This window comes from Lotus japonicus, chromosome 1, assembly GCF_012489685.1.
Source record: "Lotus japonicus ecotype B-129 chromosome 1, LjGifu_v1.2".
Lineage (NCBI taxonomy): Eukaryota > Viridiplantae > Streptophyta > Magnoliopsida > Fabales > Fabaceae > Lotus > Lotus japonicus.
In genome coordinates this window covers 132,653,065-132,680,027 of record NC_080041.1, presented here as the reverse complement: position 1 = coordinate 132,680,027, position 26,963 = coordinate 132,653,065, and the positions used below count along the sequence as shown (strand labels likewise).

Below are 26,963 nucleotides of genomic sequence, written 5' to 3'. Positions count from 1 at the left end.
ATGATTTAAATTAAATTTGGTGTTTTGTAATGTGAGGACTAAAACCAAAAGTCTTTATACTTACATGAACTTGAAACATATAAAAGGATTAAAAGCCAATTAGTAATTTGTGGATGTGTTAAAAGTAATGCCCTAAATTACATCCCAACCTTGCACTAGTTTACACATAATCTGGGTCGATCTTATGAACTTGATCAACCCAACTTGAATTGAAGGAAAAACACATGTGGTTTGGATTTATGAATTTGTCTGGACCATTTTTTTTACTTATTCGACCATTGATCATACGAGTCTCTGATTTATAAAAATTGAAATCGAACCAACCCAAAGATTCATCTATATTGGGCATTACTTTTAATTTTGAGTGTCGCCGCCATGTGTCTCACTCATACCTTAGGAAAGTGTCAATCTTAAGTTGCTATGTTGCTTAAACACTCACCATACACATCCATCACCATTCAGCCAGACCAATTTCCGCCTCTTGTCACCATTTGCCGCTGATTGTCGTTCAAGCCACATATTCGTTGATCTAGCTCAATAGCAACCATCTATTTATAATTTTTAAAATTAAATTCACATTTTATTTTTAAGTTTAACTAAATGGATTTTTTCATCTGAATCATAAACATTCCTAATTAAAATGTTTCTGCAGCAATTTTTTAATATTTAGGTATCAGAATCTAATACAATAATATGTTAGTGTTTATTATTTTGAAATGTAAAATTTATGCTGTATAACCTGTATTTCATATAGAAATGGAGAAAATTACTACAAACATACTTATGGGAGACATGCTTAATTGCAATTATAGGTGTGACACTATATAAGTTGGTTTAAAATAGAATAGCAAAGCGATCAATAAAAATGAAAGGAGACTTTAAAGGCTAACTTCTGAGCAATACTACATTACGACTTCAATGTAAACCACTACTATAAAGATTCATAAAATGCCGCAACTATATATTTAGATGTTTCCATAGATGACTTATTAAAGATAGTCATGTGAGACTTGGATTTTATAAAAAAATTGAGTATTACTTGTATAATAATACATGGATCAATTAAACTTGACAAGATCTCTAAATTATGACGTGTAAACAATGAAATGGCAGATTTGAATATGCGCTCCAACTATCCCAGCTCTCCATCCTCTAAATTAAAAATCATGGTCGATCAACGGTCGGTGAGCGTCCTAGCATTATTCAACTTTATCTCACCAAAAACCATTGAACTATTACTTTCAAAACCACTAGCGTTTTTACCCCGTGCGTTGCACGGCGAATATTGATCTCATTATTTAAGCATGATTAATGAATTAGGCTTAATAGCTCTTTTGGTCCCTCACTTATCACAATTTTTCACTTTTGGTCCCTTTAGGAAAAAATTAGCAAAATTAGTCCCTCATATTTACACACTTTTGCAGTTTTCGTCTAAATAGGGATCATTTTTGCAAACAAATAAGCAATGTGGAGGATCAAAAATGCTAATTTTTTATTGGGGACCAAAAGTGCAAAACTGTGATAAGTGAGGGACCAAAAAAGCTATTAAGCCTTGAATTAAGATATGAAAAATTGAAAAATGAGCATTCAACCAAACAAAATATCAATGAGTATTACACAACTTGCAAAATTTGACAAAAACTTTATATACATTTAATCCTAAATATTTTTAAAATTATAAAAAATATATTTAAATTAGATTAAAAATTGTTCCCAAGAGTTAACAATAGTGGTAAAAGCTAGGAGCCATAAGGGAAGGATGGGAATGAAGAGTTAGCAAAAATTATTAGTTTTTACATGAACTATTTCTTGTGTAGAATGTTTTTCCCCGTCGAACTTTTTTACCATGTAATATAATCATAAGTATATAGTACTCATTTAAGAAAAATGTTTTAAAATTTGACTGAAAATTTGGCCTCAACTACTATTATTTAGTACTCATTTTAAATTTCAAACTCAAATCTCAATTTTTTTTACAATTTTTAAAAAAGGAAATCCATTAACTTAAATTGAATATTGACTCATTAATCAATGAGATCATTCTATAAATTATATTTATTTCTTAAAAAATTAAAAGAAACCTAATTAATTATTATGAATGAATTTACAAATGATTTAGGGTGGAAAGAAGAGCGTATTCTGTGTCTGAGCAAAATAATTTAAAATCCGAGTGAAAAATTGGATCAAATTACTTTTATTTAGTACCCATTTTAAATTTCAAACTCAAATCGCAAAATTATTTTTTACAATTTTAAAAATAATAAATTAATTAAATAAAATTAAATATTCGCTCCTTAATCTATGAGATCATTCCATTATTTACCTTTTTTCTAAAAAAGGTAAAAGAAACCCCAATAATTATTATGAAAGGAAAAATCAAAATCTACTCATTAAAACGGAACTGACTCTTTTTTTTATCATTCCACTCCGAAATTTCATGTTGCCCAATTAGAATGTTTTTTTTTTCTAAATTGATTATTCATTTCCTTTTTACTTAAAAAACGGATTTGCCTTATTTATACTCATAACTAACTAAATCTGATTTTGCTTAAGAAAGTTGATTATGTACTGCACTCATTAAATTCCATATTTATTTTCTTTTTTCATTAAAACTAAAGGATTAAGCGTTTACATTTTTTTAATATCACACCATAAATTTTGACGCAAGTACTATTATTCACAACCAATTTTCAATTTCAAATTTCAAACTCAAATTTCAATATTAAATTGAATATCCACACCATAATCTATGGAATTATTCTAAATTTTATATTTATTACATAAAAAAGTTAAAGAAACTCCATTAATTATTATTAAAGGAGAAATCAAATTTATTCACTAAAACAGAATTGACATTTTTTAATTTATTTTACCTTGAAATTAAATGTATCCCAATCAAAATGATTTTTTTAAAATTGATTATTCATTTCCTTTTCATTAAATAAACAGATTTCTCTTATTTATATTGATCACAAACTAAATCTGATTTTGCATACGAAAGTTAATATCTACCCATTATATTTATTATTGATTTGCTTATTTTGTTAAAAAAAATGTATCAAGTGTTTTAAAATCTGACTGAAAATTAGGCTCCAATTACTATTATTTAGTACTCAATTAAAATTTCAAACTCAAATCTCAATTTTTGTTTACATTTTATAAAAAAAGAACTCCATTAACTTAAATATAATATTATGTCCCAAAAAATTCTATATGACCTAAAAAATATAATATTCACACCATAATCTAAACGCAAAACAGTAAATAACTCAAAGTGCACAAATAAATAAATAAATTACAACATAAAACGACAATCTTTGCTAAGTTGGAAGAAGATGCATCAGCTTTTAATCTAGAAGTATTTGTCATGAACGGATCTGAACTATCCTGAAATAAGAGTAAAAATTGAAATTCACAATACATAACTATCTATAGTGATAGCATGTGCATATATAATAGTATTTAATTTTATTTTAACTTACATCACTTAATACTAATTATGTAAGCCGCAACTGTTCAACACTGTCATCATCAACCAAAATCTGTGAACACCAAAAGAAAAAGAGTATAACCAAATTGTAACATGCTAAACATTAAATCAAGCAGCAAGGTCAGTAGATGAAGATTCATGCCTAAAATATAAAGATGTATATGTTTCTTGAGTTATATGTTTCACTCTTGAAGAATCTTTCATATAAGCTCACCATCCCCCAATTCCAATTCGCAATAAAAGTCCCATGGTGATGAGGCCTATGAAATTACAGAAGGAAAAGTAAAAAAGCATCACTCTAATCAAAATCATTTCAATAAATCACACACGTTGCAGATCATTTCATAATGTTCATAGAAATGTAACTATACCCTTATGATATGGCAAGAAACTGGTTGAATCAGAAGCAATACCTAAACTTTTTTTGCTTTTTCAGCATTTGCTTCTCAATTTCCCAGTCATCACAACAATAGTTATTTCAAAGCTCTTAGATGATGGTTAAATAATGGAATGATAGAGGAGAAGAATTACATAAGAGAGTTTATATAGATGAAAACAATTAGGGTTTATGTTGTTTGCACGTGAAAAAATGAAGGAGAATATTGTTCCAAAAAGAATATTCAAAATTTGAATTTATAGGTTGTCAAAATTTTAAAATTTGAATCTTGATTTCAAAAACGTACTTTTTGAAAGGTTAGCAAAATCAGTTTTAATCACATAAAAAAAGAAAGCAAAATACGTATAACAAAAGTGAGAAAGTTTTTGTTTTTAAGCCTTATGTATGAATAAGAATATTAAACATCTATTAATGTGATTTTGAATGATTATTCCATAGGTAGTCAATGATGGGTGATGACTTTTGTTACAGCATTAATGGAGAGTTTAAAAAAAATTAAACAACAATTAATAGTATTTTGAATGACTATTCCATAAGTAGTTAATGATGGGTGATGACTTTTGATTCAGCATAAATGGACAGTTAAAAAAAATTAATCAACAATTAATGAGATTTTTTATGATTATTCAATAGATTGTCAATGATGGGCCACAAAACCAAAATTAAGGAGAAATTGTCTCACCATAAATTTGTCAGAATGATTTAGAGCTTGACACTTGTCAGCTAATGAGGGAGGGTGGATAAGAGTGAACCTGGGAGTGCCAACTCATCTAAGTGGGTCTCACAGAGTTCTTCTTTTCTATAGTATATAGATATATTTTCATACATATCCTTACCTTTTTTCTGTAGCCAATACTTTAAGAGTGCTGGTTAAAAAATTATATAATATATAATTTATTGAATCATACCTTTTTGGGTATGATTTAAGGTAATGTCTAATAGATTAAGAAATAATACTAATATTTTATTTTACAAAAAATTATATTTAAGTGGTGTGAAAGATAATTAAGTTAAAATTTGTATTTAAACTTAAATTTTTGAAAAAACTCTCAAAATAGTCTAATTGACAGAAACTTATTAGAAAGATGGTTTTTAAAGGTACTTATGACTAAGAGTCATTTAATTAATATATAATATCATAGATAAAAATTGAATATTCATTGTAAAAAGTTATTTGAGTGAATAATTAAATAAATAAAAATTAGTAATTTATTTTTTGCAAAAAAGTGTAAAATTAATATTTGATACAAATTTGAGAAATACATGTGACTTTACGAAAAAATAATTAGAAAAATGTAATATGATATATGTGGCTTTGTGAGAATAAGAATATTGAAGTTATTTCATTTTCAAGAAGAATAGCTTAAACTTATTATACTATACATGGATACATTGTGTTTAACTTTTTTTTATGTGTTTTTATCTACTCCATGTGTCATTTCTCTATAATCATCTCTATTATTACTTAATTAGGTTAACATTTTTGTATAATTATAAATAAATAAAAAATGAAAAAAATCACACACACTCAATGAGCATTGAAGAACTCCTTCAATATATTTATATTTTTGTTAAATATTTATTTTTATTTTGGTGAGTTCAAAGTATATATTCACCGCCAGTATTAATGATTAATCTTTCCTTGTTGTAGATGTTTGCTCTAAGTAGTAAACGATTGGTCATGAAATGCGTTTCATTCTCATGGACAAGAAACGAACCCCCAACCTCATAATTAAATGATGAAGTGAGCTAACCAATACATTATACATCATGGTTCGTCAAAATTTTGTTTGATTTGTTGAACTGATGACCTAAAAGTTAAAACACTAGGGTTTAAATTTTGGAATGGAAACTCAACCCCTTTTCAACTTGGACAATATTTTTCCAAAAAATATTAGAAAATAAAAATGGGTGGGTGAAGAAAACGTTTAAAAAATAATATTATCACTAATAGGCTTAACCGCTTAAGCACAGTTCACATACAATTGAACTTTTTAAGCATTTAGTTAAGATTTTAATGCTGAACAGTGTTAATAGAGAATGATTTGTAGTCATCGCATGATAGATCAAGTGGTAGAAGCTGGGGACATATGGATTGGGTAGGGGAAGTCCAGGGATCGATTTCTGGCGGGTGCAATTTATCTTTCCGATGTATAAAAAAAAAGAATGATTTGTAGAGAATGATTTGTTTGAAAATAATTACCTAATGCTCAAGACATTTGATTCCAATTCCAGCACTAGTTAATGTGAATTAATCTTTTCTGAAGAAACTATTAGTGTAACAATTTGACGTGAATGTCTACTAAACATGTATTCGCTTATATTTTCTAAACACGTAATTAAGATGAACCTCAAAATAATTAGTCTTATTTCTTTCTGATTGTTGTGGAATATATTAGTGCATAAAAAAAAAACACAATGTGGCCTTCATGTCTTGCCTGCCGCAACTGTAGGCCAACAAGAGTTGAATGGCGGGGACCCAGTTTCTGGATGATCAGTCACAATCTCATCTTCCATCATCCATGAACTACAGCGTTGGATGCTCCGATTGACATCCACGTGGTTCAATTATTTTCTCTTTGAAACAGACGCAGGTATCTTATTAATGCAACCTCTTGTCTTCTGCGTTCATCTTTCTTCCTCGAATGTGTTAACTTTGTTATCCACGGCCAGTGAGTGTGACTCTGTGGGTTGAGTACATATCCCTTCATTTAAAAAAAAAATTGAGTGTTCTGTTCCGGTCATTACCATATCTTAGAGCATATTTTTAAAATTATAGATCGCTTTGAGATATAATTAGATATTACTCACAAACACAACTCTTACATCAATAACTAGAATGTAACTGTTCCGGGAACCCTGGCCGAAGACGGATAGGGCACCCTGGACCACCACGGACCCCACAAAATGTCTCTGTTGGGGGACGATCTATGGAACCTGCAGGGAGCGTCCGGCTTATGGGACCTACCACCTAAGGTAAGGATAAGACTTAGGGCCCACCTAATAGGGGTTGACCTAGGCCAACCACCCTAAGGAATAGGTTGGCTGGTGCAGGTCTGTAGAAACCCCAAGCTGTTGGATCACTGTTCCACTGCAGCTACCGCAGGTAATCCAACGGCGGGCTTTACCCTGCGTACGAGCCATGCATGACGTTGCATGGCTCCAACCCTAATTTCACCTCCACTATATAAGAGGAGCACATCTTCCATTGCAAGGTAACGTATTCTCACTACTCTCACCATACTCACTACTTCACTTACTGACTTCAGCATCAGAGAGCCTTGCAGGAGCCCCTCCCGGGACCTTACCAGCTCAGGAGTCCTTCCACGCGTCCAGACCCCCTCTCTCCTACCCCTCATCAGCGGGTAGCTTGATCACTCCCTGATCAGTAACATCCGGCTTTATAAGAAAAAGTGATTTATTCTTACCAAACAAACCATGTCTTGTCATTTTTTATTTTTTATTTTCAAACGGAGAAAGATGAGAAAGATGGGTCATAATCTTTCTTGATCATATAAATAACTTTTAAAATGAATATTAAAATTGGAAAATAGGCGTAATAAAACGTGGACAGGTGTCTTGAATCCATTTGGAAGAAACAGAAAAGGGGAACGAATTACATCAGCGCGGTTGCACGTGGAGATAGAACAGCATTCTTTATCATCTGCTGTGCTTAGACATATTAATATAAAATTGAATAGAATAAAACCCCTCAAAAGAGGTAAAAGGGTGGCTGATCCTAGCTATATATAAAAAGGAAATTTTGGTGACATTTAATTCAAGTATTTCCACTTAAATTAATATCAGATCTCAAGGGCGTAAATGAATTGACAAAATAATGAGAAGAAAACCATGTGATTACAATAATGTGGGGAAGTGAATCACGTAACTACACTTAACAAGGGTAGAAGGAATTAAGGGAACCTAATAACGAGTTAAAGGGTGTGAATTTGGAGAGTGATCTCAACGACTAGCTAACTTACTACTTGTATGTCTCCTTTTGAGTTTGGCCAAAGCTGTTATAGTTGTATTAATACCTCTCCACCAGTCAAAAATCCCATGATCCAAATAAAATAAAAAGAATTATGAGTGTGTTCTTTAGCTGTTGGATGGATGATTGTGGCCGAAAAGCAAATAATCATCATGTTCATAACATCCTGATTCTTATCCTTTTTTATAAAATATAAACCCTACACATGTTGTTAGTAGAGTTAAAAGTAAAGATGTGGATAAACCTGGTTTATAAAAGGTAAAACTTTAGGCTTCACTCGTTTATTTTACCCTGATTATTTATTAGAAGGCTAATTTAGTGGGTATGTAGCAAGAAAAATATGCAAGCAATATCAGATTAGTGGTCCCTCTTAACCTCCTATGTGCATATACTATTATATATTCTCCCTTACAAAACTGGTCGTTTATATAACATCATCTAGATTAGTTAACTAATCTTTACTAATTCACTGTCATTTTCAACTACAATCCGCGTTAACTTCGCGTTTCTGGAAAGCAGAGATAATAGGAAGTAATATTTTTATATGCACGAATAGATGGTAACTACGTGGTAGTCGGTAGATATGAAGTGTCTATAGTCTATTCAAATTAACATTTAAAATGGAATCACATTCTGAGACCGTAAATCATCTCATATGGTCAATTACACTAACAACAAATTCCAATTTCCTTTCACTTTTCATCAATTGTTTGACCGCCACAACACTATCTGCCACGAGCCAAATTAAAAAAAGAAACATGACACAGGATGAGAATGAGAACAATACTGGTTTATCAAGAATTTAGCACGGTTTGTAGATAGCTAAACTTTCTAAGCATTTAATCTAGACTTTAGTTAGATAATGTGTAAGAAGAATAATTTATTGGAGAGACACTGACTTGATATGATCTTCGAATCTTAAGAGAGTTGGTCTCATTGCTGCCGAATGTGAGAAAAGAATATTAAAAAATGATGAAGAAAACAAAGGAAAGTGTATCAAGTTTTTGGCATAAATAGAGTGGTTGATTGAAGGTACCCCTCTACTACTTCTCTTCTCTACTCACTACCTTATCATGACAAACCGATGATTCACATCACCTTCAACTTCCCTTCTAGCTCGTCTTTCTTTCCCTCAGACAAAAAACACAAACACCATTAAAGCACCAACTTGCTCTTACTCCAATTCTTCAAAATTGATCTCTGATCAGCAAAAGGAAACTCAATATGGCTTCAGAAGAGACGATGATGACGACCTTGCAAGATGAAGATTTTGACGATGATTTTGAAGATGGGTTTGATCATCTTCTTCACCAGCACCCTCACCCCCACAACTTGTCAAGGCTCTCTGTGTGTACCAGCAGGAGCAGCACGTTGGGTGCTGTTGACGATGATGTTGACAATCTAGCTTCCATGTGCATATCAAACTTGTCCATTGAAAGCTTCGAAGGTGATGCAGATGGGGAGTTTTCAGATGGAAAGGAGGAGCTACCAGCAACAGGGTTGATGTTGTCCTCTGGCTCTGAAAACGAATCGGGTGGCTGTTATTCTCTGCCGGTGACACCGCCACGGCGGAGGAACCAGGTTCAGACGGTGAAGGATTACGCCAGTGACAATGGGGGTAGAATTAGAAAGGAGACAAAGAACAATGATCCAAGTAGGAGGAGGAGGAGAAGGTTGAGAGGGGAACATAGATGGGTGTTTGAAGAGAAGGGGAAGAAGACAAAAGAGGATCAGGAGCATGTGATGAGTGGTGAGAGTGATCAAAGTGGGAGCACAGGAACTGGGGTGATGGTGATTACTAGGCCCAAAGGAGGGAACAGGCCTTTGTGTATGGATTTGGAGGAAGTGAAGGCTTGTAGAGATCTTGGGTTTGAATTGGAGCATGAACGTATGCTAGAGATTCCATCTCGTAAATCATTGTCCAATTCCACTCTTGACACTAGTAGTGGTGGCAATTCACCCATCTCCAATTGGCGTATCTCGAGTCCCGGTATGTAATAGCATGTTTGGATCAACTTTTGTTTACTTGACTTCGCCCAGAAAAAATGATTTTGACTTTAGAATGAATTGAGGATAGATTTATGGTTGATAGCTTATTATGGTTCTTAATAAACTAACTTTGAGCACAACACATTTAAAAAAGTTTGATGTTTATTGAATGATGTTGCCATTCTGCTTGTAGCTGAAGCAAAATTTAGCAAGAGACTAGTCAACAAGTTCAATTGTTTCCTTTTACTTTCTAGTGTTTAGAGTTTATTTGTATCCTGTTATGAGCAAGAATGACAAAAAAATGTTATGGTGTATGAACAAGGAGGAAGAATGAATTGATCCTTTCTAATCAAGTTGTTCCTTCCCAAATTTTGTGATATAGGTGATGATCCACGTGATGTGAAGGCTAGGCTCAAAGTGTGGGCTCAGGCGGTAGCCATAGCATCTACCTCCAAATATGGCACATGAGTCACAACTCCTAAGTTTCTGGTTAACTCATATCCACTCCCTCTTTTTGGCGATTCAGACAACATACACAACATACTTAGAACATTATGCATAGGCTCTTTTTTTTTCTCAGTATGATTGATTGTAAAATTTTGTTGTACTTCTAGAATTTTCTGTCATAAATTCCCGCAGTAGCAGGAGTGTTGGTTTTCATGTTGAAGTCCGACCATCACTTTTCCTCTGTACAGTGTAGTGATGTTTGTGACTTTGTGAATATAAAATGAAAAAGCCATGATAAAGTAGTGTGAATGGCCGATGAAATTATACAATAGAAATGATTGGGGCCGAAAGAAATCATAGCAAAACTTTATGGGAAGTTTGGATAACTATCGTCAGCTACTAAACACTGTTCTCCTGTCCTATTCTGAATGGTACCCTCACCAACTCCTTCACTTGGCTATTGTTCTTCTGTCTCATTGACACCGGTGAAGACGATAATAAGGTAGTTGAATCTGGAACAATCACCGTAGACTCGTAAAAAATAGAAGCATTATTATCCTCAAACTGTGAATCATGGTCCCTCATAAAAACAGTCAGGATCTGAGACATGGGTGCTTCCGGAGTGTAAAACCAGAGCGTGAAACGAGGTTCGGGTTAGGATCATTGGGATTCTCGAAGAGAAAACCATGGTCCTGGTGGGGAGTGTGTGTGCTCTCAGCTCAAACTAGGGTAGGGTTTTGTTGATGGTAGTGTGAAAGAGCTAGGAGTCTTAGTAGAACTTAGTGTATATATCGGGTTCACCGTCCTCCACTAGACTCTACCACGTGGGGCTGCTTGTGGGTATGAGTGGCAAAGAACTCGTCCAAAAAGGCTTCGACTTGGGGACTTGAAAATTTGGGATTGAGGTTCTGACAATAATGAGGGTGATTGTGGGTGGAGTCTCCCGACAAAGTTTGGAGTGGGGTGAGGAAGGTATATTTACAAAAATACTACCTTCTTAGTATTATTCATTCAATCGTAACCACATTTAGGGAATACTTTTAGAATCTTATATCTAATCCAAACCAATAAAATCCAATCAGTGTTTAATATTCTTAGACTAAGGGTCTGTTTGGTATGATGTACAATATAAGGCCTGATAGGATAAGACCTCATAAAAATTTAATATTATACAATGTTTGATGATACATCGTCTAAACTAATAATATTGTTTAAATCGATACATCAGGAAGGCTTCTGATGATCTTCTTGGCATGATCAGCAGTGGTGTAGCCTTTGTCAAGCACTCTAATCCCAACAATGAGCATATGGAATCTAGAGAGCATGACTTCTACATATTCATCTGGTTCCATCTTGAAGGCTTCATACTTCTTGATTAGAGCTAGAGCCTTTGTCTCCTTGACCTCCTCATTGCCTTCATGAGTCATCCTCAGAGAATCAAAGATAGACTTTGCAGATTCTCAATCAGTAATTTTCACTTATTTTTCATATGAGATGACATTGAGTAGAATGGTTCTTGCCCTGTGATGATCCTTATACTTCTTCTTCTGATCTGCATTCATCTTTTCTCTTGGGATCTTAGCACCATCTTTATCAACTGGACGTGTGTAGCCATCAACAACTAAGTCCCAGAGATCAACATCAAATCCAAGAATGAAGCTTTCACTTCTATCTTTCCAGTAGTCAAACTTCTCACCATCAAAGACAGGGGGTTTTGCGCTGTAGTGGTCATTCGGATCTCCATTTGTGGTGGTCCCCATAGAGTTTTTCACACCGGCCCGGATCACTGAACACTGTTAAGTGTGGTAATTTGAACTTGCGCTCTGATACCAATTGAAGGTATGAAAAACACTAAAAAAGGGGGTTTGAATAGGGTTTTGAAGTAAAAATAGTTTATTTTCAAGTTTACTAAATACTCTTGGAAACAAGGTAGAAGAGATAAGAGTAAAGAGAGAAACACACAAAGATTTTATCCTGGTTCACTTGAACAAATCCTCAAGCTAATTCAGTCCACCCGTTAAGGTGATTTCTTCCTTCGTCGAATGAAGGTAATCCACTTATCAAAGGTTGTTACAACTACACTTGCACACCTTACTCAGTGACTAACAATCCTAAGAACTAGCAAACACCAAGACACACAAGTCTTAGTCTTCTCAAGGCTACTGACCTAACCGGTCCCTTAAGGAAAATACAATCAAGAGATTGAAGGCTTGAGTTTACAAAGATTTTCTTCTAAACAAGTAGAGTGTAAACAAGTTATGAACAATGAAGAAAAAATTGCTAAGAGTTTATCGCTTGAATGAATGTTGTATTGCAATGCAGTGTCTTAGTCTTTTCTTCTTTTCTTCATCCTTTAAATACTCCAAGCACAAAGTGATTTAATCGTTGAGAGAATTTGTCCGTTGGAGGGTACTTCTGGAAATTCCAGAACGTACAAGGCTGATCCTCGTAGGTAGTCTGGTCAGAATAGTACACTGCGATTGTACTGTTTGATAGTGACCTTTTTTCCTTTACAGTTGACTTCTGATCTTCAGTGGCGCGCTTCAAATGAACTTGTGAAGCTTCTACATTATTTCTTTTAATCTAGACTCTTTTCATGTTACCTTTTAGTTAGCTGCACTTTTTTTATTTGTAGATTATTTTATCTATTTTTTGTTATTCAGACCAGCCTTTCTTTGTGGAAGATAATGTCCCTACTTGAAGTCCAAAAATATTTTACTTACTATAATATAAATTTATAAAAAAATTACTAAAATAGCTTAAATTTTTTCATAAATACTATTTTCCATAAAATATAAATTAATCATTAAATAGTATTTTATTTTATTTTTGACAACAAAAGAAAGGTTTATTTAATATAAAAAGGTATTGTGAACATGTTTGGTGGATGGTAGTAGTGGTGGTAGGGATAGCAGTGGAGGGTGGTAGTGGTGGATAGTGAGGGTAGATTTGTGGTGGTAGTGGCGATGGTGGTGGTGGTGGAGGGTGGTTGAGGCGATTGTGGGGGGGGGGGGAGGGGGGTTGGTTGTAGCAGTAGAGGTGGTGGTGACAGTGTTATAGGGCGGGGGTGACAGCGACAATGGCAGTGGGTGGTGGCAGTGGTGGTAGCGGTAATGTGTTAGGGTAGGGTGGCAGTGGCGAAGGGTGGTGGTGATAGTGGTTGGTGGTTATGAAGGCAGTGGAGTTGGTGGTGGTGGCGGCCACGACGGTTGTGGCAGTGGCGGTACTTGTGGCAGTGAGTTAAATACCTTCAAGTAGTTTATACGTCAGCATTATCAAACCTTATCCATCATCCATATATATGTTGGATTAAATAATTAATTCATATTTTAACATATAAGAGCTAATTGATGAACAAGTTTAGGTGCCCACTAGGGTGGGCAACTTTTATTTTGGTCCACCGGTGCACCAGGGGTATATTAGACTTTGCATGTAAGGCCCGAGTTTTTAAGTTTATGCTAAGTGAATAAACTTCTTATTCACGATTAGGGTTGATGTAATGTGAAGGGAAACCTGAACGAAAGTTTATTAAATGAAATATATTTATGAAGGAGAAAGTTCAGGAAAAGTTCAAGGATTGCATTATGATCGATAAAAGTTATAGCACGATCGTTACACGCTTAAACCTAGGTCAGAAACCCTAGTATATAGCTAATTTTCACTTTTAGGCACGATGGCAGTTAATTCCAAAAATCTTCAGAGAAATGTTAGAACTTCTCTTTTTCCATATATCACAATCGTTTCGAGGCGAAACTCTAGGATCTACGAACGTCCGATTCCAATCATCGGAAGTTTGCCGAAACCGAATCCCTGGTATTTCAAAACCCTAGAATTTCTCGACAATGAAGACTTTTTATATTCAGAGCTTCAAATGAATATTCCACACGCGTACACCCATTTCTCTTGATGATTTCAATCTTTCTTCCGAAGGAAGTTTTCCATTCCGTCATTCGATGCAAAAAGCAACTTATCGGGTAAAATAGTTTTATACCGACTATGCTTTAGTTGCCAAAAATACAAGGAGACCTCTTTATATTTTTGGAACTCTTTTGCCAAAACATATCTATTAATTCACGGAGAATGACGCCGGAAAAATCAGATTCGCGAAACTTTCATTTTCCCGCGAATTTCCAACCTTTATATATAGCAAAGAAAGGAAGAAAAACTCAAATTTTCCTCCATTTTCTCTCCTCAAATCCGCGGCCAAGAAAAAGGAAGAAGGAAGAAGAATTTTGTTCATCGCTTGCTTGATCGTTGATCCGTTAGTTGCTACTTCAAGGCTTCGAGGTATAGTCGCTAATCCTTACCTCTGATCGCTTTTTCCATAGCTTTTCTGTAGAGTTTTCTGAGCGGATAGTTTATGGGTTTTTGTAAAACTATCCTGAATCTTTCATTTCTGATTCTAAACCTCTTCTATATGTGCCCAAGATCACTTCTGCCGGATTAGATTTTCCGTTATGTCGCCGGAATTCCGCCGGAATCAATTTTAGCCTTAAATACCCATTTTTGGAGTTTTTGAGGTAAAGCTTCAACCTTTAGGCTGAAAACTATCGCCTTAGCTTAGTGCTAGTAGGATTAGTTGTCATAAACGTCGTTGGTGACGTCCCTGCAAAATTTTATTTTTGGGATTTCAGTTTTGAAAAATCCTAAGTTAAAAATCATGACCAAAATACCCCTGCGACAGTTTTTGATCCGATAATTTTTCCGAGTCCAGAATACCCTTAGTTACGGCTAATGATAGCATAGGAACCAAGTTTGATCGAAGAAAAATCGAGCCCCACAATTACCAAAAGTGGTCGAGCCCTATAGGGGAGGAGGAGGAAAATTTCCTTTTCCGAAAACTTGTCTTTCGCGCTAGATTATCGTACCTTAGAGTATAGATTACTTCGAGTAACCTTAGTAAGTATCGATAGCTTAGTTTCCGATAGATTCTGATAGTATTCTGTGATTTTATTGTAAAGGTGCTTTTGAGGATTTCCCCGAGGACCAACACTTTGAGAGCGAGGAAGCACTAGTTGATCATTCTGGAGAACTTTCAGGTGAGGGCTTCTCACTGAATCTCTAGTTAATGCTTAGGGTCGATGTTTCGACATTGTTTACTGTTTATGCACTGGAATTGTGTGTGATTGGAAAATGTTTTCTGAGGCTTCGGCTGACAATGTAGATGATTCATCTACTGAATGTTTTTGAGATTGTCTTACATGCTATGTGCTATGTGGGTAATCTAGGATGTGTGGTGCATGCTGTATATGCTAAGTGCTAAGTGTTTATGATGCGATTTATTGATATATGACATGTTGTTGATTGTGATGATTTAAATATGCTCTGTACTGGAATCTGAGATTTTGAATGGTGAGAATAGCGGGCAGGTCATGCCGATTTTATTTTGAGAGTTTTGAGAAAGTTTGATAGGACGAACGAGGTTCGGGCCTTAATTTTGTTTAGTGGATCGAGACATCCTCTGGAAGCGACTTGGGATTGGGAGATCCTGCAAATGTATAAGACTTGCGATAAGACAAAATGGAATCTATTTTATAAAGAAAATTCATAAGACCTTAAATAACCTCAAAATCTTTAAGTAATGATAACAACCTCGAAGGAAGGCATTGGAAGTCAAATCATAGTTTTGGAAAAACGAGGAGTGTCGTCGGATCCAAGTGTTGAGGAGTTTGGTAAGTTCTGAGTATGTTGGTACTCCTTCGCTCGTTGAGCAGTTTGTTAGCCATCCAAGGGATGAGCCGAGAAGCTTCACTGAGGCGTGAGACCTTGTGAATGCGGGATACTCCACTGAGGCGTGAGACCTTGTGGAAAGCATGGAACTCCACTGAGGCGTGAGACCTTGTGAGAGCATGTAACTTCACTGAAGCGTGAGACTTCGTGAGAGCATTGATGACCCGAAGAGTCATCGTGAGTGGTTGCACTCATTTTATGATTATTGTATTTTGTCGCAGAATCGACTTTACCTTAGGGTAAGCTTTTAGAGACATTAATTTAGCTAGAACACGTGGCGACGTGTCGAGTGAGGTCGGAGACGTTGTTTGGCTAATCACTGCATTGCATGCACTCATTAAGTGGTTTAAACACGGCGAGATACCGGACCACGGCGGATTCCAAAATTGGTTATAAGACCAGGATTTCCGCGTAAGAGCGCTGCTAGGTGACTCTTAGTAGCAGACCGAAATGGCAGGCCTTCGGGTTTTATGCTGATCTGACTACATGATGATGTTGGAGTAAGAGGCATCACGGGCCGAAATGGTCCCACCGTGGCTGGTGTTAGGGCTGATCCGATGATGTCCATCCGTTCCGGAATGCATATTGGTTGACTGGGTTAACCTGCATTGCATATCATGCAACATACATACTAATTTAGTTGTCGAGTGTGATTGTTATTTGTCAATCCTATTTGGAACATGCTATTTGTTATTGTTGTCATTTACGTTCGATATGGAACATGCAACCCTAGGAATGACATCTCTAGTTATAAGCCTAAGTGGCTATTTATTATTTGTACCTATTGGGTTTATTATCTACATAGTTCTTTAGAGTTGACCCTCGCGTCTTCTGTGTGTGTTTTGGCGGACAACGCCTTTTGTCAGATGAATATTGCGGATTGGTTCACCATGGTCCACCCTTCGGGGGGGATTAGGTATGAGATGATCGATCAGGACGACCCCGGGTCGTGGGTGGTTGACCCCGCGAGCCATCGAGCGACGTATTCGGGGCGCATCATGGAGGATCACGTGGATAGCGGAGGACTTCTGAGGTCAGGAGTGTTGAGGCGATGCTCTATCAACTTCAACTTGCCACCGGGCGTTCACTGTGGACCAGGACTTGGAGGACCACCACCACCACCATTGTCTTCAGACGAGGAGGATCCCTCAGAGGAGATTCCAGTGGGAGTGCCTTCGGCAGGGTCTAGTGCACCCACCGTTGCGATCATCGATGATCAGGGTTCGGGCCCTAAGCCCGTGAGTCCAGCATCGGAGCGCACTGCGGTTGCGAGGGGAGGACGGATAGGGTTAGTAGACTTGGTCGTTCTGGATTCTGATTCAGACGACGATCATGCTAGCACATAGTTTTGAGTGTTGGTATGAGTTCCTCGAGTTAGGATTAGTGTAGGAGTAGAGTTTTAGCTCTGACAGTCTTGCTTCATTTGTTACTTAGGGGACAGGGTAGATCCGCCTATAGCTTTTTGTGTGGTTTCCTTACGGGAATCACAGAGAGTTGGTTGGACTTAGGAAGTCTTATTTTCAGGCCATTGGGTCAGCTGATTCTCAGTTTTGAGGGATAGTGTTGCGGGCACTTCACCTTTTCATTTGGTTTGTATATATTGCCTACGGGCGTTGCACTTTTCTTTCCGTCACTGGAGGTTACTCGTGACGAGGTTGCTACTACAGCGGGGGCTGTTTATATATTGTATATTAGTTCTGATTTTTGTTATTGTTGGGTTTTATTTAATTCCGTCTTGTCTTAGTTATTATTATAAAAAAAAAAAATATTCACGTTTTTCCGCATTAGGTTTATTTTGGTTACTAAAGTGACGCCACCGAAATCGGGGTGTTACATTGCACCAAGGATATTTTAGGTTATTTCTCCTCATTTTCTTTCCTCCCCAGCCACTGTAATCCAGAATCTATTATCCTCAACCATTAACATCTTCATCAAAGATTTCCCCTCATAAACTCAAGAAACAAATCTAAAATCCAGATTCGTCACCTTTTTTTTAGAGATAAAACAGAGTCTGAATATTCATCAGAGTCTCCATAATACACAATGAGTTCATACAAACAAAGGAAACTAACCAAGTTATATTAACTTAAAAACAACTCAAAAGATCAGTTTTTAAATTCTAAGACTAAACCAAGTTGAATTGATTGGAACAAATTCAACAACCTGGTTAGATACATAACTAACTTGAAAGATTAAATTAAAGCAAAAGATTGAGACTTTGAACTAAGCATTCTGCATCCTAAGTGCAAAAGCATTGAGAAGCTCCGGGTACTGAAAAACATCTTCCATGATAGAGTAAGTCTCCGCATTGTTCATCATGAATTGTTGTGCACTCCCCCAGAGGCATACCCTGCAGTGTGTTATACCCATTCAGAGTGTCAAATTGCTGCATGCCAAAACCCTCATTCTTGGGAACCCCTTCTTCGTCTCATCAATGGTTTCAGTGTTGCAGAGAATCTCTGCTTTCGGCCTTGATTGAGGCAAGAACAGTTCTGCTCCGGCCAAACCGCCGCCGTGCACCGCCGCGGGAGGCGATTTCCGGCGAAGCTACGATGACCTCCTTTTTCAGAAAGGAAGGTACTTCCTCGAAGATCTTCCTCCCCTCTCTTCGAATCCGAGGCCAGAACAAAGAAAGGAGGAATCTTTCCACCTTGTATGCCGTCTAATAGGTTGCCTCTCCAAACCCTAACTCCCATCAACACATCAAGCTGCTTCTGTATCGCGTCCATGCTCGCTTTGCTTTGCCAGTCACAGCAGAAACCAGTTTCGGTGTTTTGGTTCTTCTGTTACTGGCGTTGTTGATGGATGCTGCCACTCTTGTTCTACTTCTTCTCTCCTCGCGATCTGGAATTTTACCCCCAAATCTCACTCCTTTGTGGTCTGTTGATAATTGGATTTCCATAACCGCATAATAGTAATGGTCAAGAAGAAGGAGAAGAAGCTAGGGATTTGCAATAGGAACGAACGGATTTGAACTGTCCCAGATCTGGCCACAACACCGAGAGCCACCACCACGAACCCACAACAACCACACGAGCTCCTCTCCCATGGCTGCACCACCGCGAGTCACGACCACCGCAGCACCACCACCTCCATAAATGACGACGAACGATAGAGAAGCATGAAGATTGGGTTTGAGGATTTTGGGATTTTGTGAGACAATTATACCCTTTTGATTGAAATTCAATCTTGACCATTGATCTAAAGAATATTCTTATATTCCAAGATCCAACGATGGTTAGTGATGGTCCACCGGTGGACCAAAATAAAAGTTGTCCACCCTAGTGGGCACCACAAGTTTATACAATACGAGATGCCAACACTAAACAATAAATCATGTCTAATACAACATATCAAATGAAACCAAATTTGAGTTCAATTTTAAGTATCAATATTCCCACACTTACGTGTGGTATAAAAATCGATTTTTCTTCCTGAATATGGTCATATCCGTATTCCCAAACTCAAAATTGACACCCACTAGTTTTTATTTCAATAACACCCACTAGTTATAAGAGTTCAGCATGCTAGACCACACGTTGAACCTGCAACTGTGCATGTTCCTTGAACATGTGTCAAAATTTGATAGATATATAAGGGAAATTAAGAAAACAGAGAAAATATTTTGGCATGTCTATGTTAAGCTTTTAATGCATGACAATGATAACGAGGCCAATGGACTGATGTATGTCCTGACTGGAGCAACAAACTTATGGAGGCTCATTAATTTGATGATAACAAGTCACGAGCAATCTTACTACAGGGAGAGTGGAAGAGTCGTTTCATCAAAACTAATACACCATCCGGTCACATATATAAGCAAAACACACATTTTAGGTTCATTCATTTAATGAATGTATCTAGTCAACTAGATACATTCATTAAATGAATGAACCTAAAATGTGTGTTTTGCTTATATATGACCGGAGGGTGTACTAATGATCAAAGGGATAAATGCTTTTAAGAAAAATACCAAGAGCTCTTATTTACATATCTTTTAACCGTGAGTTATTTTAAACTTATTTTAAAAAATGAGAACATATTTGAAAGAGCTTATTTAAGTTTATCTTATATAATATAAACATGTATAGCTTATGAATAAAAACTTATGTTTATCTATAACTCATTTTCAGTTCATTTCAATAAGTTTCTCAAACTGGTTAACCTAAAATATCAATTGAGTTGGCGTGAAAACACTTTTATTCTACTCCTCATGTTTGGTTTGAAAACCATGTTTGGTACATTGGAAAGCTTATTCTCGAATTTCAAAGGCTTCAACGTGAAAGAGGCTCTTGACCTTCGCTGGCATTTAGTTTGGGTCAAATGAAAATCAAACAGACAAATCACTTTTATCATGAAGCGAGTGCTAACACTTGTTAGCGCCGGTGTTAACAGATATCCAAACATACAGTGCTGGTAGATACACTAAGTCTCTAACTTGCCTTGACCATTAAATGACGACAAGGTTGGAGGAAGCACTACAAAGTTACGGTCTATTCTTAGCTTACAAAATAACCGTAAAATGGTGACAAACAAACCTCTCCTCCCAATAATGCATTTGCAGTTTTGGGCTAAAGAGAGTGGACTAGGAGGAGCATATAATTGGCAAAAAAACACTTATGATGTATAGGGCCGCACTAAGAGACAGAGTTAACCTCGTGGAGCGGGAGTATATCATGGTAGGTGTGTCTGTGTCATCACTGCAAATGAGGAATGTGAGAATATTTTAGTCCTGCTGAGGAATTGCAAAGAGAAAGGAAGGGAGGGTAAAATATGAGTCAACCTTGTGGACTGAGAGTCCACCATGGCAGCTCCACCAACACTGCAAAGCAACAAAATGTGAATCTCAGTTGTCACAATGGAACAGGACTTAAGACAAAGGAGGCAATTTTTGTTACACTTAAGGGAAGACACAGGAAAACCAGTGTTGGAAGGATCAGGGTTTCATGTGTAAACTTTCTCATGTTTCCTCTTGTTAAAATTTAGTGTTTATCTCTGTTAGATAGAGCCGCACTAAATTGAAGCTTTACAAAGATAGGCCGAGACCAAGACATGATGGAAGAGGTTAATATGATAATAACTGAAAGATGGATAGAAAAGGAAAATGAACAGGGGAAGAACTCGGGAAGATGTTTGCTGGATGAGAAATAAGGGAAACAGATGGAAAAGAAAAATCCTACTTAGGGGATAAACAAACCCTCACCGGAGAAGGTGGAAACCCACAAACAACACGGGTACAGCTTGTATTTTTTTTTTTTTTGGTTACAAGGTACAGCTTGTATAAGATTAAAGAAAAGATAATGGGAACAAAAAAATCAACTAAAATCTATTCCATATTATGAAGTTCTACCAAGATGATTAATACAAGGCTATCACTCCTTATTTTTTGTGAATACCAAAGTCTATCATTTTTCTTAACAACTTTAAAACTGGTGTAATTAATTAAATAAGGGCTTCTCCCTTAAGGCATTGACTTTTGGTCCTTCCAAAAAAATGGTGACGGAATCACAATATCTTAAAAAATAGATAGGTGGCAACTGAAACCAAAAGCTTAATCGTAAATTTTGGATTTTAAATCCAAAGAAATCTTATTAGCTCACGTATTAGTGAATATAATGATACATCTAATGAATAGAACGCAGCCAAGAATGTTTTTCAGTAACAAATAATGAATCTCAAATGCTCAAATGGCAATCACTATGATGAAATTGTGAGCACCAGACTGCTGTATAAAAGACCGCAAACTTTCACTCACTTGAAGACCAGATTATGGCAGGTATTGTCACATGGATAAGGACAGTCAATTTCTTTGACAGCTTGCCGATCGAAATACCAGTTTCCAACAGCAACTGCAACTGGCTGCATGATAAAATATATTAGCTGATCAGAATATTATCTTGTGAGAATAATAAATGGAAAGGGGGAGAGAAGAAGGCTTGAGTAATGAATATTTCATCCAAGGGATTAAAGTCGCGTGTTTTAGACTCAGCAAACTTGACTCTGCAATCAAAACTAGACTAAATATTTTTTTTGAATGACTCATTTACTCCCTGTGAAGGTGGGGCTAACCTTGAATCCTGAGTGTGCAAATTTCCTTTCTTAAACAACTCTATATTGTAACTGAAATGGGTTTGTGTTGCCTACCATATTTCCAATACCGCAACAATATTAAACTATTTGTAGACATCTTTCTACATTACACATGTTTTTTCTTTATAGATACGATAGCGGCAAGGCTCGACTCTGAATGAGTCTGAGCTTTATGGAAAGATAGGATTCAGCTGAAGTCATGCCAAATTCTTCTTATTAAGAGCTTCCATCATAACATAGATTTTAATTAAGAATCTTTGGTGTCTCTGTATCCATTCTCTCTCTTGCGCAGCAATTCATAAACCCCAAATTAGAAGAAAGGGTTAAGAGACTATAGAAATCTCACATGGCATTCTATCTGCAAGTTTTAAAAGTATAGAAAATATTAACTCAACATACCATCTTGTTAAGAAGTGGAGAGTCATCAGCAAACCATGTATCTTGTCTTTCAGATTGGCAATGAGAAAAACAAGAATTTATGAATAATCCAGTTTGAGGTGTCCTTGAGAAATCTCTCACATCATTTACCATTGCATTTCTGAAGTCTGAATCAAAGAAGAGACATATAACAAGGAAATCAGATAATTATTGATATACATCAATTGCTATGCATAATTTACAATTTCAAATTAGTAGAGATCGAAAAAACCACCTTGGAAAAACTGAATTTGAGAGGAGTTACACTTTGCGTGATTTAATTTACATGCAGTCCAAGAGCCATGGGGATCTGCTGAAGGTGGGGCTAAACTTGCTTGTACCTAAGGGAAACAATTATGAGAGATTAGTCCATATCATAAAGAATTAAGTGGTAAACAGGCTTTAGCAGCCATAAAAGGGATCAACTCAATTATCATAGTAAATATGATTCCTGGTTTGCTTTCCTTGGAGGCTTTTCCTTAGACATAAAATCACTAACATTCGAAACTCTAATTTATTTAAAGAACAAGGCCAAGCCTCTTAATGGGGGCTATGTTTTGAATTGAACCAATTGATAAAACTCCAAATTATATTTCCTTTCTTGTAAAAAAGAGAAGGAGGAGAGGAGGAAAATTTTTTACAATGGAAATCCTATACAACAAAATAGTTAGCCCAGAAACTCGAGCATCCAAATGATTCGACACATAATTAAAGAAAGCCAATTATGTGGCACTGGATTTTCATTTGTCCTCACATCATTGGAATACACACATACAATGTTTATTGTCCTCAAATAAATACACACAAGGTTTTAAGCATAAAATCAGGCACATAAAACTACAAGAAAAAACTTTGTATTTATAAATATTACCTGCCATGCATCATAAGCTGAATTCAGCAGAAACAATGGAGTCTGAACATGCTTGATCAAATTTTGAGGAAAGAAACACTGAAAAAAGAGTGTATACATTTAAAATTTGCAATTCTAGCAATTCCAAGTTATGAATAGAATGACATCTAGAGTCAGAAAATTACCGATGTTGGGTCCAATTGGTTGAGACAACTTTTTGGCAGATTTTTTTGCACTTCCTATGGTGTCAAAAACATAAATGGGAATGACATTTATAAAACTTTGCTAAATTCCATATTAAAGAAGTAAGACCATTGAGGAAGAGTAAATTTACTGCAAGCTTGACCAAATAGACTCTTCAAAATAGAGCAAAGAGCAGAGATCCATAAATATTATATTCTGTTTTAGACTTTTTTTTTTTTGCTACAATAAGTAGTACCTGTAAACTAACTACACCTCCGAATAGATTCCTCAGTGTGTGCCCCCCAGATACATCAACTCTACATGTTTGAACAGAATCAATTATATCTAAGTTTCTAGGCAATGATGCTGGTTAGTAGAAGTCTCATAAAACAATACATATTACTTACGCATCAAGAAAAAGACCTGCATCGCTCAAACATTTCACTTTAGTAGATTTTGGAAACAAGCTCCGGAACTCATCACAATGTATGATAGATGCCACACCGCCGGCAGAGCATCCAGTCAAAAGAGCCTGATATACAAATTTATTTTATTAGTATTCATGCACCTTGAAGATTGAACTACACTACACATTACAATAACGAGACTTCGGGTAGGAAACCTGGTTGGCATTTTTCATTCCCTTAGACATTAATTCCTCCATTGCAGCTAAATATATTTTTTGTCCTCTAAATTGAAGCTGTGCAGCCTGAAAGGAGCACGAATTCACATATCAATTCAAAAAATGAAGCATCATTCTATAGCCTGAAACAACCTAGTTGTCAAAACTATAGGAAATAAGAAGAGCCTGTTCACTAGTAAAGATTAATATAAACAAAGAGATATGTTGATCTCATATTTTAACTAATTTCAGAGGACAACATAGTTTCTGTTAAAATTTAAAAAAAAAAGTGTCTCCTCCTTCTGTCATAAAGGTAAAAATATTTGGAACTAAGAATCCCTGTAGCACAAAAATTGCCTAGAGACAAAGAAAACATAGCTTATATGACTAGGAGAATAGAATGATTCTGCCACTATAATTTTACCTCTCCTCGCCCACCCTAACAAAGAAACAAAACTCTGCTTCTTTGCCTCTGATATATGAGATAATGTGTCGAATCAAGGGCACAAAATAAGTTGTGCTTCTGCGGCCGCAAGTTTGCAGCAAGTAATTTTACTAAGTAGTTGGTCATCGACTAAAATTATTGATGATTATATAACTAAAAGATAAAAATGTGCTACCATACTTTCACTGACCTCATTTTGACTATCTCCACTGAAGGATGCACCATCACAGTACCTTACTCTGACTCTATTCCAGTTAAAGAAATCTGTGCACAAAAGATAATGTCCACAAAAATTACAACACACAGAGTTGAGTAAACATATCTTGCAATCTCCAGAAGTGCTGAGCTATATTTTTGACATAATCAATGCATGGGTGTGTAAGGTAAAGGGAAAAACCAGGGTTATATTCAGCTTTATTGCTCAATATCCCCGTAAATGGTAGTTGCTTTTCCATGTATTTTGAGGAACCACGACGAGTTGTTTTTCTGTAGACACAGTTCCTAATGGTGTTACACCATCCTCCTCCCTGCAGAAAGGTATTCAAAGAGGCATACATAAGAACCTGACTACAATTAGCATACTTGCTCCAAATTTTATTAAATTTTCGAACCTTGAAAGTTGAAAGTAATGTTATTGAGACTCATCAACAAAATACTTGGACATTCCTTTACCTACCTCCAATTCAACAAGCCAACTGTTCGCACCAGATCCAAATCCAGGATGAAAGTGGTAACCAGGCAACGTCCCGTCCAAACAAACTGCATTATTGGACAAGAACATAAAGCTTAATGACCCATTTGAAGCAGAGTGAGAGATTTATGCATTTCAAACAGCAGTATTTACAGAAAAATTGGTTCTTCCATCAATCATGAAAACCCCAACAAACCTAAACTAGCATACACACTATGTATCGTGTTACTCCTTCAACATATGTACTCCCATTTACAGTCAGTAGTCCCATTTGTATCATGTTTCTTACGATACATAAAAAGATTGGATTCATGATTTGGAAAATAGGTCTTCCAATTCACGATTCGAATCTTGACTCAATAACCATGATGTAGTCCCATTTGCAGTCAGAAGACTTACAACAATAGGTGATAGTTTAACACCCCCCATGTGGAATTCTTCCACTACAATAATCGCATGTTATCTCTTAGAATCAATTCTATCACCTAGAGCTACTCACAGAAGTTTCTCCTCATAATTAATCACGACTTTAGAATAAGGTGATAGTTTTTCCTCATTATTTTTTCTGTAGCCAGCAGATAATAATAAAAAAAGCACTATCGAGGAGAAAAGCAAAGCAACTCTAACAAAGAATAAGGGAAACTAGAAAAACAGGTGAAAAGCTAAGCCTTCAAATGCCGGTGAAAACAAGAAAGGGTACACTAAACAATAAAGAAATCAAGGATTAACTACAAAGCAAGGAACACTAAAAACAAATGCCACAAAACAATCTGAGAGAGAGAGAGAGTGTGTCACCAGCTCCTTTGGAAGCAGCTCCTTGAATGAGAGTGAGGGGAACCATGAGAGGTAGAGGTTTTGCAGCGTCCAGAGAAACTGAAACGGCATCGTTTTCGAGGAGAGATAGCGGAGATTGAGAGAATGAATGTGTCTCTGTCTCAGTCTCAGATCTGGTGCCGGAGATAGCCACAGAAATAAAGGCAAACGCCACCACCAGAATCAGCTGCTTCATGTTTCTCATGTGTGTGAATGCAATGAACACTGAAACACTCGACTCAACACAACACAACACAACACAACACAACACAACACTCTCTTGTTCAACCTCGTGCTATGTTTTTATACTCGTCGTAGATTTGCTTTGTTTCGAACAAGGTTCGTTGTTTCTCCTCGTGTCACGTTTTTACGGCTATTTAATGTAATAAAAGCACAAAAATCAATTAGTAATAATTACTTGTTTTTTTAGAGAAAATGGAATCGGACATGATATTTATCAGTAAACAGCTATACTCACCAGCTAATATGCACTTGTCGGTCAATATTTGTTTGGTTTCTTGTCTCTTTTTGTCTTTTCATCTTTCTATATAAAACGGTTTTCTTAATTTACTATTAATGAAATAATTAATTTAATAATTTATGTTTCTTATTTTTTTTTACCTTAATTATTCAGAAAAGATAAGAAACGCACATATTAAAAATGCAATTAATTTTGTTAATTTTTAGAAAAAAATATTATTTATTTCCTATTTTATCTTTTAAAATAATTTTTCTTTTCTCATTAGAGCATTATTTAGAAAAATAATCAAAATTAATTATATGGTCCAAGTCAAAATATTAGTGTTTT

At 35.9% G+C, this 26,963-nt stretch overlaps 2 protein-coding genes across 2 annotated transcripts; one reads left to right on the top strand and one right to left on the bottom strand.

Annotated features, from left to right (window-relative positions):
* Window positions 1–8,904: 8,904 nt before the first annotated feature.
* LOC130730979 (uncharacterized) lies at window positions 8,905–10,649 on the top strand. The gene is made up of 2 exons (XM_057583141.1): window positions 8,905–9,868; window positions 10,250–10,649. Exons 1-2 carry the CDS (start codon window positions 9,103–9,105, stop codon window positions 10,333–10,335), a joined length of 852 nt encoding a protein of 283 aa, XP_057439124.1. The 5' UTR covers window positions 8,905–9,102; the 3' UTR covers window positions 10,336–10,649.
* Window positions 10,650–21,595: 10,946 nt separating this feature from the next.
* Window positions 21,596–26,504, bottom strand: LOC130730978 (pectin acetylesterase 3-like). Its single transcript, XM_057583140.1, has 12 exons — window positions 26,138–26,504; window positions 25,328–25,410; window positions 25,049–25,178; window positions 24,842–24,915; window positions 24,207–24,293; window positions 23,992–24,116; window positions 23,841–23,901; window positions 23,587–23,640; window positions 23,423–23,500; window positions 22,787–22,892; window positions 22,534–22,679; window positions 21,596–21,903 (listed from the first exon to the last, which is right to left on the bottom strand). Exons 1-12 carry the CDS (start codon window positions 26,358–26,360, stop codon window positions 21,796–21,798), a joined length of 1,275 nt encoding a protein of 424 aa, XP_057439123.1. The 5' UTR covers window positions 26,361–26,504; the 3' UTR covers window positions 21,596–21,795.
* Window positions 26,505–26,963: the final 459 nt, after the last annotated feature.